Source organism: Lontra canadensis, unplaced genomic scaffold (assembly GCF_010015895.1).
Source record: "Lontra canadensis isolate GAN:19392208 unplaced genomic scaffold, GSC_riverotter_1.0 scaffold23, whole genome shotgun sequence".
Taxonomy (NCBI): domain Eukaryota; kingdom Metazoa; phylum Chordata; class Mammalia; order Carnivora; family Mustelidae; genus Lontra; species Lontra canadensis.
The window spans coordinates 13,789,680-13,806,634 of NW_022631017.1; the positions used below are offsets into that span (position 1 = coordinate 13,789,680).

Here is a 16,955-nt window from a genome sequence, read left to right on the forward strand (position 1 = left end):
TTCTGTATTTAAATATTTATACATATATGTACACACATATACACACAAATAACTACATTCTGGGAGGAGTTTCCTGCTTTACTACACTGGGGAAAGGTTGGGCTCCAAAAACATATATCCTCTCATGTTTCCTAACTTAAGGTATCTAACCTAATAATGAAAACCTGCTCCTTGCTTAAGAAAAAATCCTTAATTAGGTCTATTTATAGAAGAACAAGGTGCAATAATCATCAACATTCTTATAACTCATGTAAAACAGAAATGAACGCTTACTGCAGGCAAAAAGGCACAAAAGGTTCTCTCTGTATGCAGCTACAATAGTGTTGTTAATGACTTACTGACTTGAAACTACATTAATATACTCAGTACTTAAGAAAAAAAATCTAAAAGCATTCCCCTTTCATGATTAAATGTATAATATTATCATACAGCAATATATCACCATGGCATCTTGGGGTAAAGTTGGAAATTATACTCTTTCACCAAATAGGAAATTATTTTTCTTGTTTTGTGAACACTGAAAATTGTCAAAAACGGAAACAAAATGAATTAACTTTGGCTCTGAGAGCTACAGCTACTGGCAGTTTCAAATGATATAGTCTGAGTAAGCATGGTTATGAGAATTGCTTATTATTACATATCTATAATGATAGAAATCTACATAAGAGAATGCCAATAATTCAAACTAAAGGTGTGCCTGAGCTGAACTATGCTATGTAAAAATACAGTCCCAAATTCTCGGTTACTAAGTTATCCAATGAACGATTACTGATATCGAAAGAACGTTTTCCCAATAAAGTAGTTCCTTTAAAAACATCCTCTAAGGGATTTCTAGTAATGTCTTGAACTATGACAAAATTAATTCGTAAGCTCATTACTGAGTTAGAAATGTACAATATCCACTTTAGCAACACTTTGCAGCCCTTGAGATTGTCTTTAACAAGCTACTGAAAGAAGCCTAATTCAGTTGACTAAACTGTCATGACCAAAATAAATTTCACAAAAAAATAATGTTGTTAATATTAAATGCTGAATCCCATTTCAAATATAAAAAGGGGCAACACTTATTTAAAAAAGAAATCCAGGCATGACTGATCTAGTCACTACTTAAGCTTTTAAAATTAGAGGCCACTGAAAATTTACTAACAGCTTAACTAAAGTATCCTTCAGACATCAAAAGAAAAGACAACTAACTATTGTGCCTTTGATTCCGTTATTTTTGTCTGCACAGGTAAGTGGGTCTTTTACTGAGATACTGTTACTTTATCCCTGCTTTAGTGTGACTGAGGCAGAATAATCTCAACTTCAAAATCCAGAAGACCAATAATAAATGTTAATACTGCATGAGATACTTCCTAAGAAGACAAGCATTTAATTCACAAAAGCATAATTAAAAAGTTTTTACATCTAAGGAAATCACCCAAATAGATTTAACTTCAAAATTTAGGTTAATTTTCATCTCAGACATATATCAGTATAATAACGTCTGAGAACATCCTAGTTCAAACTAGAATAAGACACTTAGTGTTTCTATTTGCCCGTCTTACTTGACCTAACAGTCAAATCTTTGTTTCCAATGAGATACCAGTATTATTACAATCTAACAGAAGAAGTTATCTTGGGAAAGGGGAATTTTCTGAAAAATAAAATTAAAATTAAATGCTGACAAATAGAATACTACTATTTCATTTCCCCAACAATATTCCGTCCAAGACTGTCTACTTATTACCTAGGTCCCTTCACAAACTCCAAACTCCAAGAGATTAATTTTGTAACTCAGGGTTATACTTAAACTATCACATCTTATTTTCCTTTTTTATTTATGAGGAGGTAGACATTTTGGAAGTGGAAATACACCAGTAGTAGTCAATTTTCTAAATTAACACATTTTTACCTCAAGACATGTGAATGAAGTCAAATTCTGTAAGTTTTAAAAGAAAACTTATTTAAAAAATTAAATATTTTACCCCACGTCAGAAAACAAAAGTATGTCTACAGTAAATTAAAGCAAATGACCAAAAGTTTGTTCAAAACAACACTAATAACCATAAAACCCAAAAACATATACTAAAAACCTAGAAGACATTAAGAACCTAGTGACGCAAATCAGTGATTATTTATGCACATCAGTACTATCATCTTAGGGTGCCTTTATTTCCCAACCTGTGGAAGTTGAAAGGGAAGGGTTGGAGTTTCTATTCAGAGAGAATGTTAAGAATATTGTGTGTTGCACTGTGGTTTATCTCTTTCAGATGCTAGTATCTACTTCTTAATATAAAGGCCCATTTTTACAGATATTTTTACAAGGCAGAGTTCTTTGATTCAGATTTTTGGTATAAATTTACTACTCCCTGATTGTCTTCAAACCACCGTTAAAAAACAAATGAACACATTAGAATGCCATGTTCTTACAAGTGACTTTTCCATATGAGCATAAGTACTTGGAATGCAGAATCACTATCATGCACTGATTTCTTAGTGCCCAGATCCAAAGAAGTAAGAGTAGGGAGGACTCAGGCACTAAACAAAAGTACAGTTGGATGTACTTACAATGTATTATAACTGACTGTTGTAACATAACCACAGAATAACTTACTGAGCGCTGCATATTAGCCAAATTCTGAACTGAATGTCTTCCTGGGGAGTTTCCTTTAAGTTTTTATCCCACATGTTTTCACTGCTGAAAATATTTAAGAAAAATCTTTTCTAGGAGCAGTCTTTATACCAGTAGATAAGCCTGGCAACAGAAACAGACATGTGATCTGTTCTTGCCCCAAACAGTATTATCCTGTTGAATTCACACCCCTTATTTCTTCTACCTCTTATTTGGTCTTGCCCTACTTGAGACCTGGTTGCATCAAGAAAACAAACCAGTTTGTAAAGAACAATGATTGCCATAACTAAGTGTATTCAAAAGAATGTAATAAACGTTCTAAAGTAATAAAACATATAATCCTCCCAAAATTCCAAATAAAACAGGAAAATACTTGTTTGAAGTTTAAATAATTGTATGTCTACTTAAAAAGCAGTTTCATTTCATAATGATATCCTGTACTCCAGAGAAGAAATAACCTTGTATTATATGAAAAACCCAGTTTTTAATGTACTTTACCTAATAGGTATAATTGAAATACCACCTGGTTTTAATATTGTTTTATGTTTGTGATAATTCAGATCTCAAGAATACAGGTTGGCTTTTTCTTAAAGTAGTTTTAACTTTAAAACATACAAAACTATTAAATTGTAAACGTGAGAATTGGATAAATAAACTATTGCTCCAGAGTGACTTTGTTAATCCTTCTTTTACAACAATGGCTTTAGATGGTTAGCATTAATTCTTTATGGCTTTGTTTACATTGATACATGTAAGTGAAAAATTGTTAATAGTAAGGGACATGTTAAAATTAGTTCAAATTATGTTAAGTTGCCTTGTGATATATAAATTGCAATGCTAATGAAAAGATTATCACATCAAAATTTCATAACCTCTAAGGCAACCCATAATCACTCTGGAAAAATAGCTGACCTACCCACAGTACTAAATCAACCCAACCCCACAACCTCATCATCGCGGCACAGTGGTTGTTCAAAAGACACATGGTTTTGCCAGCTGTACTCCTACTAAAACACTTGCCTGCTGTTGGAACTCTTGTTCAGCCAGCCCTTGAAAACCTCAAAGAACAACACAAGTTTCTACATGAAAGAAAAGAAATACAGGAATAAACAGTGTGTGCCTTTCTCGGAAGCTTTGCTTTGACCCTAGAAATCCTTATAATTTTGTGAATAAACACACATGTGCACGCATGTGCGCACACACACACACACACATAGCTACAGATAAAAAGAAATCCTATCCCTTTATCTGAAGGGCACTATTCACAGCTTGGTCCTACAATCAGTAGTATGAGAAGACAAATTTTTTGTTTTTCTTGTACACTTCATCACATTTTTCAAATAGTAATTTGGTTTTTTGGCCTGATTAGAGAAGCCCCCTTTGAAGCCTCATCAAATCCCCTTTCTCCCCCAGGAAAACAAATCCACAGAAAAAAAAAGTCCTATATGTCACTTGTGACTTTCCATTATGGCTCCTAAACAGAAATATGAAGAACTGTAACACAGCAGCATTTAACAATGGGTCGTTATTGCTGTGGAACCAAGAGCTGATCACTGGGTAATGCAGTTGTCTCCCATGTCCTGAGCATAGCGGTCGGATATTGTAGTCCTTAATTCATCGATGTCCCTCCGTAACTGGCATACATCTGACAATTTTTTACTGAGTGTTTCTGGGCTATAGTCATTCTCAGTCTCTTCAGCTGAACAGTTCATTGCTGTGGAAATAAAATATGGAGAATGTCTCACACTTTTTTGACCAAAGGCATTTTAGGAATTTTAACTTAATTATCATTAGAAATACAATGTTGTATCCTGAATACCAATCAGGTTCAGGTTTAAATGTATCATTCAGTATTAAATAGATCTTGTTTACCTGCTCCTTTTAAATTTTTGCTAATTAAATTGCATTAAATCCATACTGTAATACACATGTTCAACATGTTTAAAGGATGACAACATTCCAAAAGTAAGAAAAAGCATGCCCTAATAGCTCTCTAGCTCAACTACAGCACTCATTCTGACTTGACAAAAAACTGAAAATCACTTCTGTATTAAGGAGTGATAGCTTTAATTTTTATAGACTGCAAAATGGGTTTATTAGCATGAAAGCATAAATTTCCAAAATATATGGTAAGCGTGTGTGTATATGTATGTATATGTATATATATGTATGTTTATGTGTGGTGTGTGGAATGCTACAACCCCACGCAATTCAATTGGGCTGATGGCTAGCTGCCCAATGGCTGAATGACCTATGGTGGGGAGGGTGAGGCCCTGAGTCAGCTGGCTGTTAATTATTTACCTCAGTTCCTCTCTTTGTCAGTACATCTCAATATGAAAGCAGATGGAGTCAATAATTGTAAAATAAATCTTTCCTTGGGGCATCTGGGTGGCTCAGTGGGTTAAGCCTCTGCCTTCAGCTCAGGTCACGATCTCAGGGTCCTGGGATCTCTGCTCAGTGGGGAGCCTGCCTCCCCCCCCTTTCTCTGCCTGCCTCTCTGCCTACTTGTCACCTCTCTCTCTGTCAAATAAATAAAATCTTTATAAATAAATAAATAAATAAATAAATCTTTCCTTATGCCTTTACTGGCATTGGTAGCTTACTGGAGGTGTAAGAGTCAGATTAACTTATTTGTTAATTCAACAAACACTAACTGAACACCTACCATGATCCAGGCACTATGCTAGATGGAAAGGCCAGCAAAATAATGGATGTAGTGGTTTATTCTTAATGATTTATATATACTTCATAAACAAGTAAGCACAGTTAAGTATTGTAGGTGTCCTACCACCATACACAGACTACAGTGGCACAAGGAAGAGAACAACCAGCCTAACTGGAGAGGGTGCAGGTTCATTGGATGGGCCAAGATGCAGAATGAACAAAGGCACAAAGGCAGAAAACCAAAGAATCTGAGAAACTTCAAGAAAGTAAGTAACCAGCTCTAAAATGGCAGAGCACAAATTATGAAGGTAAGGGTCAAGAAATAAGGCTAAAGAGGCATGTGAGACCTACCTATCTCTATTTTAGGGGACTGTAAATATTTGGAAATCAGAATTACCATTAGGTTAGATCACTCTGGCAGCATTGTGAAAAAAATGGATTAGTGGGGGAAAGTGGGCAAGACAGTGGACAGAGAGACCAGTCCAGGTGAAGGACTTTGAAAGCTTCATTTAAGGCAACAGTACAATGGAGATGTAATGGAAGGAATGAATGCTAAGAAGGGACTGGTAGAAATGATAGAGCTCAACCATCCTAAGTTATATAGGGGTTAGGGACTAGGCAAAGGACATACCCAGATGAAGGAAAGAACAGGGTGGAGAAAAATCTGGATTAGGGCAGACAGGTGGATAGTGGTGCTACTCACTAGCACCACTAGTGAGGTACAGGATTAGGGAGGGAAGGTTTGCGGAGGGAAGAAAAGTAGGTTCTCTTTTGGACATAGTTGAGTCCTATGATGCCTATAGAATAACTGGTTCTAATAAAAGGAAAGTATAAACAAGAGCCCGGGGGGCCATTCTAGGCAGGTAAGAGATAAATGTCTGTATGGGTCAAAGGGACAGCACTAAAAGAAAGCAAAAGGACATGGGTAAGATTACTAAGAGAAAATATACAAAAAGAGAGACAAAAACACCCAAATTATTGAGGAATCAGTAAAATTTACACTGTTTGTAGATGACACTCTTTGCAGAAAACCCTGAAGACTTACCAAAGAATTGATAAATGAATTCAGTAAAGTCACAGGACACGAAATTACAGAAGTATAAAGAAATCGTTGCATTTCTATATACTAATAGTGAAGAAGCAGAATGAGTAATTAAGAAAACAATCCCATCTACAATTGCACCAAAAAGAATATAATACCAAGGAATACACTTAACTAAGGAGATGAAAGACCTGTATGCCCTAAACTTTAAAACATGGATGAAAGAAACTGAACACCAACAAACTGGAAAGAGATAGCAAGCTCATGGATTGGAAGGACTAACATTGTTAAAATATCCATACAACCCAAAGTAATCTACAGATTTAATGTAATCCCAGTCAAAATACCAACACTTTTCACAAATGTTGTGAAACAATCCTAAAATTTGTATGGAACCACAAAAGACCCCAAACAGCCAAAGCAATCTTGCGAAAGAACAAAGGTAGAGGTATCATAATCCCAGATTTGAAGATGTATTACAAAGCTATAGTAATCAAAAACAATATAGTACTGGTACAAAAACAGACACATAGATCGACAGAACAGAATAGAGAGACCAGAGATAAATTTATGCTTATACGGTCAATTAATCTTTGACAATGGAAGCAAAAATATACAACGTGGAGAAGACAATCTCTTCAACAAATGGTGTTGGGGAAATTGGACAGCTACGTTCAGAAACTGGACTGCTTCCTTAGACTATACACAAAAATAAACTCAAAATCGATTAAAGACCTAAATAGGAGACCTGAAACCAATAAAAAACTCCTGGAAGAAAACACAGGTGGTAATTTCTTTGACATAGGCCATAGAAACATTTTTCTAGATAGGTCTTCTCAGGCAAATGAAACAAAAAGCCAAAATCAAACTACTGGGATTATACCAAAAGGAAAAGCTTTTGCATAGCAAAACAAAAACCATCAACAAAATAAAGACAATCTACAAGATGGGAGAAGGTATTTGCAAATGATATACTGGATAAAGGTTAATTTTCAAAATATATAAAGAATTTATACAACACAGTACCAAAAACCCCACAAATAATCCAATTTTAAAAAAGAAAAAAAATGAGCAACAAAAGATTTCTGGGGGACAGTAATAATTTAAATGGCAGAGAATTCCAGAGAACACTAAGACTGAGCAGTCATAAAGGCAGAAGCAGAACCTAGAAAACAAAGCCATGGAAACCGTGGTAGCAGAGCATTTTTAAAAAAAGAAGGGTGGGGTAAAGAGTGTCACTGAACAATGGGTGGAGTGAGGAGATAAGGATTCAAAATCCACTGGTTTTTGACAAATTACCTAACTGGTCAAATTTTCACAGTACCAAGATACAAGGTAAGGGATATGGGTTTAAACCTGAAAGACTGAAAGAGGGATACACTGGGAGGTCAATGTGACAAAGTTCTTCAATCTCCCTTTATATTCATGTTTGGATAGCTCTCTTAATCTAATTACTGGAAAAGGTGACAAATACTATACAGGAGAATAAAAATGTAGAAAGTTACAAAATAACTGAAGGGGTGACTACTTCTAAAATGGTAAAGAGAATTGAGTCTTCTGTATGTCAGCTTTTACTTCTTCAAGAGAAGTAACTGACTTCTGCTGACTAAATCGCCCCATGACCTGGCAAACCTCTCCTCCAGAGATTTAAGCCAAACATCAGAGCCTTCACAGCCCTTCCCATTTAGTTAGTTTTCCCCTTGGGCCCCCATTTTCCTCCATCCACATCTCAATTATAGTACTTATCACAATGCTCTAGTAATCGAGTTTGTGTGGCAGCCAAGGGCTGTGTTCAACTGCATTATCTGCACCTTAGTATCTGGACTATATAAATCATTACTTACTAAGTCAATATATTTACACGTTAAAGTGTTTTTTACATACCCAAACATATGTATATAAACATCTGTGAAGTGGAAGGGAAAATTCTGCTGACCTCTCCGAGCACAGTTACATGTTTCATTTAACAAGGGATATACTTTGGTGGAAAGTATTACTTGGTTTGCCAAAATAACTATCATGACGCCAATCGGTAGAATCTTTTTTTTTTTAAAGATTTTATTTATTTATTTGACTGAGATCACAAGTAGGCAGAGAGGCAGGCAGAGAGAGAGGAAGGGAAGCAGGCTCCCTGTTGAGCAGAGAGCCCGATGCGGGACTCGATCCCAGGACCCTGGGATCATGACCTGAGCCGAAGGCAGCGGCTTAACCCACTGAGCCACCCAGGCACCCCTGGTAGAATCTTTTTGATGAAACTGTAAATAAAACTACTCTCCACTCTAGTCACACATTAACTATATTATTAGGCATTTTTTCAATACAACATAGAAAGTGCATAAACCTTATTATGGTCTTACTCCAATCATATTTCCTTACTTATGCCCATTTCTTCTGTATTCAAAAGACACCAATATGTCAATATTATAGTAATTTAGAACCACACGCAGAGATGTGTGTTTCTGCAAAAGCAGCACAGAAGAGAAACTAGGATATTCCTGTGGCAGATCTTACAACTATGTGTGGAAGAACATGGAACTGAGGAACAATGGGGGTGGTGGTGTCATATTGAAAGGGATAAGGCCAGAGTGTAAATGCATGACAAGGGCAACAGATCCACAGGCCATGAAAATTAGCTCTTGTGACAGCACAGACACAGAGAATATATATTTTCTTTTTTATTTTATATATATATATACATATATATCTAGTATATATATATATATATATATATCTTTAAAGATTTTATTCGTTCATTTGAGAGAGAAAAGAGACAAGCAGAGGGAAAGGCAGAGAGAGAGAGAGAAGCAGACTCCCCACTGAGCTGGGAGCCCACGTGGGGCTCGATCCCAGGAAGGGATCATGACCTGAGCCGAAGGCAGACGCTAAACCATCCGAGCCACCCAGGTGCCCCAGCACTGGTACTTACATTAAGCAACTGCCACAGACATACACTGCATAGGAAAAGCAAAGGAGTATCTTCTCTTAAATATTTTACCAGCAGACAAATGGCTGGATCATTACCTTAGGCAATTACCACGTGAAAGCCAATAGAATCATTACTTTTAGAAGAGTAATCAGGACTATCACATTGAACTACCACTCCAATCACATATTAGCAGATCCAGCACAGCTCATCCACACAGGAAGCTCTGTAGGCATTCTGCCAAGTGGCAGTCCATACCAATATGACACTGCTCACTTCTCTAAGTATGAGGTAAGTCCTAGCAATCAAGTAATAATAGGTATTCACAGACCTACAGATTTATTCAGAGATTTATAAATCTAAGTAGGAAAGGAGATAAAAACAAATAGGGAAAAGGCAGTAAGAGGTTCCTGATCCATGAAGTCAGGTTTCTAATTGCTAAGCAATATAGTAAGAACAAAGCATCAATGACTTACATCTGATTCCCAGTAATAACGAAAGATTAGGTTCCTTGCCCTGAGCTCGCTGATTGAGAATACTACACAATGCCTTCAAGTCAAATAAACAATAGGACATTTCCTTGAACAGCTGATCAATCACACTCAAATCAGATAGTGGCCATTTGGTAAGTACTGTCTGCTGCCTGGATTGGTCTGCTTCCTGGCCCTGATCCAATAAGGAGCATGTCTCTTCTGTTTGCCTTTGGTTCTGCAAGAGATAAAGAAAACACAAATCAGGTTGTTAGAACAGTGAAAATATTCAAAGCCATGCAGTTGTCTGAACATTTCCCCCCATTTATTAATGAAATGTTAGAGTCATATTACATACACATTAACCAAATTAAACTGCATACACACAGTAGGAAAAAAGAAAAAAGAAAGGCATTTAAAATAGTGGAAATGAAATGACTCAATGATTCCTCTGTGCCATCTCGTGCCCTAGGGTAAATGTGAAAGAGGCAACAAACCCAGACTTACTTTCCAGGAGTATCTCATGCTATATAATGTCACATAGTAAGTATCTTGGTTGTATATGTAATCTTCTATAATAAAATTTATCCCAAGAACAAAAAGAACTATGAAGAAATTTTAAACCCTACCCTATAGTTTTACTGTTAGTAGCAGTAATGATTTATTTACTTTGAAACTATCTGCTGCATATTGAGAAAAAAAGTATGTATGCTATGTTAGTGTTGATAGGAACCAAAATTTTCAGCATTAAGAGAAAAAGAAATACAAGTATAAAACCAAAGGAAAAAAAACCCTAACAATTTTGAATTGTGAAATTTAAATTGGGATTATCAATATGAACTCATAATTTATTACACTCAGAAAAAGCTACCTTCACTTCATCCCCAAAACTGTCACCATCTACTTCTCATTCTGAAAATTGCTATAGGCAATTTAATTAGCTTTCTAGTTAGACCTGTATTTCAAAATAACCAAAAAGCCTGTACTGATGAGGAAAAGATTTTTTAATAGATGAATGCCAGCTAAAAAATGTAAATATAATTAGGAAAAAATATGATTCTTTTAATCATGTAATGATTTAGACAATGATCACCAGTGAATACTAAAACCATCAAGGGAAAGGGTACTGATAAACTACATATTCAGTGTTACCTAAGTATCATTCCACAGATTACCTGCTATTTGCAGAGGCCATAATGTGACAATGGAAAGAATTAGTCTGTTACCATTTTAACCAGTGAGATCAGTATTTCTGTCACTTACAGTGGGATAATCAAACAAATAATTTGAGGACGTGAACAACACCTACAAAGTCTTCATGCCAAAAAATGTTTGTCTTGACTTAATGATATCTTTAGCTCTTCTAGTTTATAAGAGATAGAGGGGGTAGAGAACAAGATAAATGACACCATAAGAAAGCAATCAGACAAATCTAGAAGGCCTGACAATATATAAGCCTTTAATACAATAGGCCCAGATTTAAAAAACAAGTCACTAATATGGAAAAAGTGAGAAACTTCGTAAGACAAAATGAAATGCAACTCATGGTATTATTGAATACTGAGGAATATTATTCTTGTTGGGTTTGACAATTGTGGTACAGTTATATGGGAAATGTGCCTAATTTTTGGAGATGCATTCTGGGTATTTAGAGGCAAAATGTCATGATGAGAGTTAAAAAATATAACTATTTTTTTTGTACAACATATCCTTAAATGCAGGCCAAGTGTGTCATCTTGTAATTAAATGAAGAAAGCGTGATCTGTTCCGATGATGAAGTGTCAACATTGTACCTTCCTTAAGGATTTTCAAAGGTAATTTTATTTATATTCAATTTATGCTTTATTGAATTACTTTGGGACCGAATCTCTATATAATATTTGACTATGTTGCAGTTAAGTCTGTGAAGTTATATTCAGATACATAAGAAAAATAAAAGTTTGCCTTTTAATTATACTTTTGTAAGAAACCTAATGGAGTTAATTAATTGGCACACTGAAATCAAGTCTTCAAGTAAAAAATATTCTGTGAATATGTACAAAATAAGTATCTGCTTTAACTTAAATAAGTACTGAATCATTCTTTCAAAGTAATTTGATTTTTTTCTACTCACATCAAGCAAAGTTTTTGTTAATCTCTGTAGGTTTCTTTCTTTCTTTTCCAGCTCTTCCATCATCTTTTGAGTAGTTGATTTTTCTTTAGAAAGTTTCCCTTGCATGGTCTAAAATAAAGAGAATCAGAAAGCAAAGCATGTTAATGCTAAAAGCAAAACGCAGTCAGAGAGGTAACTAGGAATATGGGCTCTGAATACTTTGGATCTGTCCTCCCTATCCCCTGGAAGATGGAGGCCTTCACTTTTAAATCAACCCATATTGTTCTAGAGTGGATGTCAGCAAAAGGAAAAACAAGAACCACCTTTACCAAGAAAGTTTTTAATCTGGGTAAAACATGTTAAGCCTAAACAGCTGCTATTTAATGCTATCTTAAAACAGTTCTTATTTTGTTTTTTTTTTGTTGTTGTTGTTGTTTATGCATTCAGAGTGTATTAGCAAATCCATACCACCCCCTTTTTTTCTTATGGTTAATAAGATAAAACAAAGTAATGTAAGACCATCCTCATTTTCCATCATTTGAAACATAGCTAAACACACTTCTCTCAGTGTATGTTATTCCAAGTAATAGTTATGATGTTGAATTCAAGCCAAAGGTTTAATAAATGAATCTCTTAACTCTATAAAATTATGAATTATCCAGAACAAGATACTATTATAAGAATATCCTGAGTGCACTGAAGCAGTATGTGGCATATCTTAAGAGTACTTGGGTCAAACTCATCATAAACTCTGTAGATATCAGTGATCTCTAGGTGTTTCAACCAACACTTTTTTCCTTTTGTGAAATCACAAGATCAATAAACATGTAACGAGAGATTTCTTTTATTTCCTCCTCAGGACTGTATTTATTTAGTCTCAATTCTGAAACTACTTCAGAATGCTGACTACCTAAAACACAATTCACGAGGAAGGTGTTCTCCCCCCTCATATTATGTCTCGCTAGAATAAGAGAAGATAGCTGTCACCAGGAGTTAAGACTGCAAATACAAAGCAATTTTCTCAGAAACACATATTCCACCAAGTAGCTCTTGCATTTATTTGCTAAACTCTATATAAAACTTTACATTTAATAACCCACAAGTTGGATAGGAATGAATTAAGCTCTATAACGAGTATATATTTCCTTCCAGGGTAAACTTCATATTTCACAAAATTTAATCTCTCAGCACAAAGTCACATGGGCTTTCTGAGTATGTATATTTCTGGATCTGGAATTCCTTTGTAACTGCATGTGAATGAATCAAAAACCTATTGGACTAAAAGGATATACAGGGATTTACTTATTTAGTTGAACATCTATGCATAATGGCCTAACATGATTGTCTACAATCCAGAATTCATCCAAAATTTTCTTAACATCTGTGACTATTTTATCAGAACCGTGGAAGAAAGGCACCACAGATTAACTACTCTGAAGCTAACATTTTAACAATGAAAACTGACCCCAAGAGGTATTTTCATAATGCTGTAATATTATTCTTTAAAAATTCTAGTGTTTTTTATTTTTACCAATTCAGAGTCATAATGAATGTGACTAATAATTAGCTAGCAAATGTTCACATGTAAGACTAAATTTAAATCAGTGAAGAAACAGGCATTTTTCTCCATCAGAATAAATCATAAATGTTCAGCAGTAGTGCTATTTGTCATAAGAAAAAAGTTGGATTTGGATTTGGGAAATGTATCAGGCTTAAGATGTTATGTTGGTTGGGTAGAAAGGTACTTATGAAATAGTCCTTTAATAGGGGAAAGGGTTCAGAGATAAGCTTATCCTAAAAGTATCATATGTTGTACAATTTCTAGAGTAATACGAGGGTATGAGTGCCATAGTTATCTGATACAACATTCCACCTAAAAGATTATTTCTTTATTCTAAATGGTATGAAAAAGCCTATGTTTAAGCTTAAGAAAAAAAGAGGAAAATTTCTATGAAGCTTAGAATGGGATTACTAAAATTAAAAACTTTAATTTTCAGATGTTTACATTATCTCTTTAAATTTCCAGTGAATAATCATGTCTTAAAAAAATTCCAAGTTACTGACCTACAGATACTTATCACAATCATTCTTGAAGTTGAAAAACGGTTTCAAAAACATTTCTTGCTTTGATCTAAATATTTAGAAACTGTTGTCTTTTGTCCCATATACAAAATAGCTCAAATGAAGGAAAGACAGATGTGCTTTAGCCAACAACTATACACTCCACAAACCCAATTTAAGAGAAAATATTTTGATGAAAACTTATGTTAACTTATGTTATTTTACTCTCTAAACACATACAACCCCCTATACATGCACATGCATGCATGTGTGCATACACACACCCTACAAGAATTTCATAAAAACATTCCTTCATGCAATTATTCATCCAACAAAAATTATAGCCAAGTACAGTCTGTGCATTGCGTGATGAATCAGTGAAAATAAAAAAAGTAAAAACTGCTGACCCTTTCAGAACTTTTACTAGGAGATAAAAGATCAAGGAAAATATAATAGATATGTAAATTACATAGTATTATATATTAGAATGTGACTAGTTTTTTGGAGATCAGGAGCATGGCAAGGGAGAGGAGGCTGAGATCTCAAACAGGGTAGAGTAGAGGCTCACGGAAAAAGTGACATTTGAGCAACGGCTTGAAGGAGGTGAAAGATTACATCTCATAAGAGTGTTTTAGTCAGTGCAAAGGTTCTGAGGCAGATGGTGTCTCCTGTGTTTGAGAAAAAGCACAAGAGCCAGGGTGGCAGAAAATAGAAAAAGATGAAGTCAGAGAAGGCGGGTGGTAGAGAGAACAGATTGTGCACGGCCTCATGAGCCAAGGTAAAAACTCTGATTTTTACTTTGGAAAAAATGAGGAACCACTGAAAGGTTCTGAGAAGAGACATGATCTGGTTTTTGTTTGATGGGTCACTCAGGCTAATGAGAATAGACTAGAGGCATGCAAGGATGGAATCAGGCAGAAATAATTCATATAAAGAATAAAGATGTGGTAGTCCAGGGTAGAAACACAACAGAGGTCAGAAGAACGTGTCAGATGCTAGATATATTTAAAGGTAGTAAGATTTGTTCACAAATGTGAGGCAGAAGAGAAGTCTAATGTTTCTGGACTGAGAAAATGGAAGGACAGATTTGCCATTAATAAAGAAAGAAAACATGGAGGGTAGAGCAGGTTTTACTATCTTCTGTCTGAAGAGGGTAAGAAATTCAATTTGGACATATTATGTCTGATGTGTTAAGTGGTGCTGTTGAGTAGGCAGTTGATATACAAGTTGTAAGGTAAGGGGAGAATTATAGCTGGAAAAAAGGAGGAGTGAGCACACACATTATATGTAAAACCACGAGACTCAGTAAGATCACTAAGACATTCTAGGAATTCAGTAGAGAATTCTAGGAAAGAAACAAATCCCGTTTTTGAAGTATAATATAATTTTCTGAAGCCTGAATCTTTATTATAATAGGATTTGTGCCATAGGTGTTAAATTTATTGTGTCTAGTTAAATAAATAAACAAGAGAAGAACAACAAAAAACCTTTTTAAAAAGAGTTCTTCTGAAAAATTTTCAGGTTAAAATTTTATTGTATATATTTCAATGATCTAGAAACAAGGTATAAGTCAATCACTTTGAATTTATTACTGAGAACAGATAAAAGGTTTCATACTGTTATGATTCTATTAATGCAAATACACTATTCTTGAAATAACATAACTCTAAAAAAGATAAAAGTGCTACTGGCATTAGAAATAACAATAAAGAACATGCACAGATAACAGGTAAGGTAATAATGGCATTTAGAAAGCATTAACAGGGGCACCTGGGTGGCTCAGTGGGTTAAGCCTGCCTTCGGCTCGGGTAGTGATCTCAGGGTCCTGGGATCGAGTCCCACATCAGGCTCTCTGCTCAGCAGGGAGCCTGCTCCCCCCCTTCTCTGCCTGCCTCTCTGCCTACTTGTGATCTCTCTCTGTCAAATAAATAAATAAAATCTTTAAAAAAATAAATATTTAGAAAGCATTACCAAGGGGAACACATTCTTTTTTTCAGGGAGGGGAGATGGATTCTTTGAATGAAATTTAGTGATACTGTCTCTCAACACCTTTTAAAAATGTAGTTAAGAAAGTTCATCTCCTAAAACAGGCAACTCCATCAAGACTGTTTATCTAATGCATAGAAACAAACACAGAAGAGTCAAAAAAAAATTTAAAACACACAGGAATAAGTTCTAAATGAAAAAGATAAAATCTCAAAAAAAAAAAAATAAGACCTCAATGAAACAGAGATAAGTGTGTTCAAATAGCGGTCATAATGATGTTAACCAAGGTCAGCAAAATAATGCATGAATAAAGTGAGAGTTTCAACAAACAGAAACTATAAGAAAGTAGCAAGTAGAATTTGTGGAGCTGAAGAGTAAAACAATTGACTGAAAAATCTAATAGATGGGTTCTACAGCAGACTGGATGAAGCAGAAGAATGTATCAGTGAACTCAAAGGCAGGGCAGATTTCACTCAATCAGAGCAGCAAAAAGTAAAAGAATGAAGATGGCTGACGGGACTGAAAGGACATTACAAATCTTGGACCATTACAAGGGTCCCAGAAAGAGAAGAGTGAGAAAGGGGTAGAAAACTTATCTGAAAAAGCATTGACTGAAAAATTCCCTAACCTGGGGAAGGAAGTAGACCTCAAGATCCAGACTTCCAAATACAAGGAACCCAGTGAGACCCAATGGAATATTACTCAGCAATAGAAAAGAAGGAACTCTTACAACATGCAACAGTGTGGATGGACCCTGAGGGCATTATGCTAAGTGAGACAGAGAAAGGCAAATACCACGTGATCTCACTTACCTGTGAAATCAAAACAAACAAACAAACAAATAAAAAACCCTCAGAAATAACAGAGAATAGATTAATGGTTTCCAGAAGTGGGTGGGTTGGGGGAAGGATGGATGGGTGAAGGAGGTCAAAAGGTATATGAACTTCCAGTTATAAAATAAGCCTTGGGGATGTACTATCAGGCATGGTGTCTACGGTGAATACTGTATCATATATCTGAGAGTTGCTGAAATAATAGTTCTTGAAAGTTAGTTCTCATCACACACACACACACACCCTGTAACTATATGGTAATGGGTATAA

At 35.2% G+C, this 16,955-nt stretch overlaps 1 protein-coding gene across 3 annotated transcripts in view; it reads right to left on the reverse strand.

Moving 5' to 3' along the window:
- Positions 1–374: 374 nt before the first annotated feature.
- CEP85L (centrosomal protein 85 like) overlaps positions 375–16,955 on the reverse strand; it is a 173,018-nt gene continuing 156,437 nt past the window's right edge. For all 3 annotated transcript variants that reach the window (XM_032862395.1, XM_032862396.1, XM_032862397.1), the window contains exons 11-13: positions 11,827–11,934; positions 9,720–9,951; positions 375–4,328 (exon numbers count right to left, since the gene is read on the reverse strand). In XM_032862395.1, the coding sequence (XP_032718286.1) occupies positions 4,165–4,328; positions 9,720–9,951; positions 11,827–11,934 (504 nt within the window). In that variant the 3' untranslated portion in view covers positions 375–4,164. The remainder of the gene's footprint in view (positions 4,329–9,719; positions 9,952–11,826; positions 11,935–16,955) is intronic.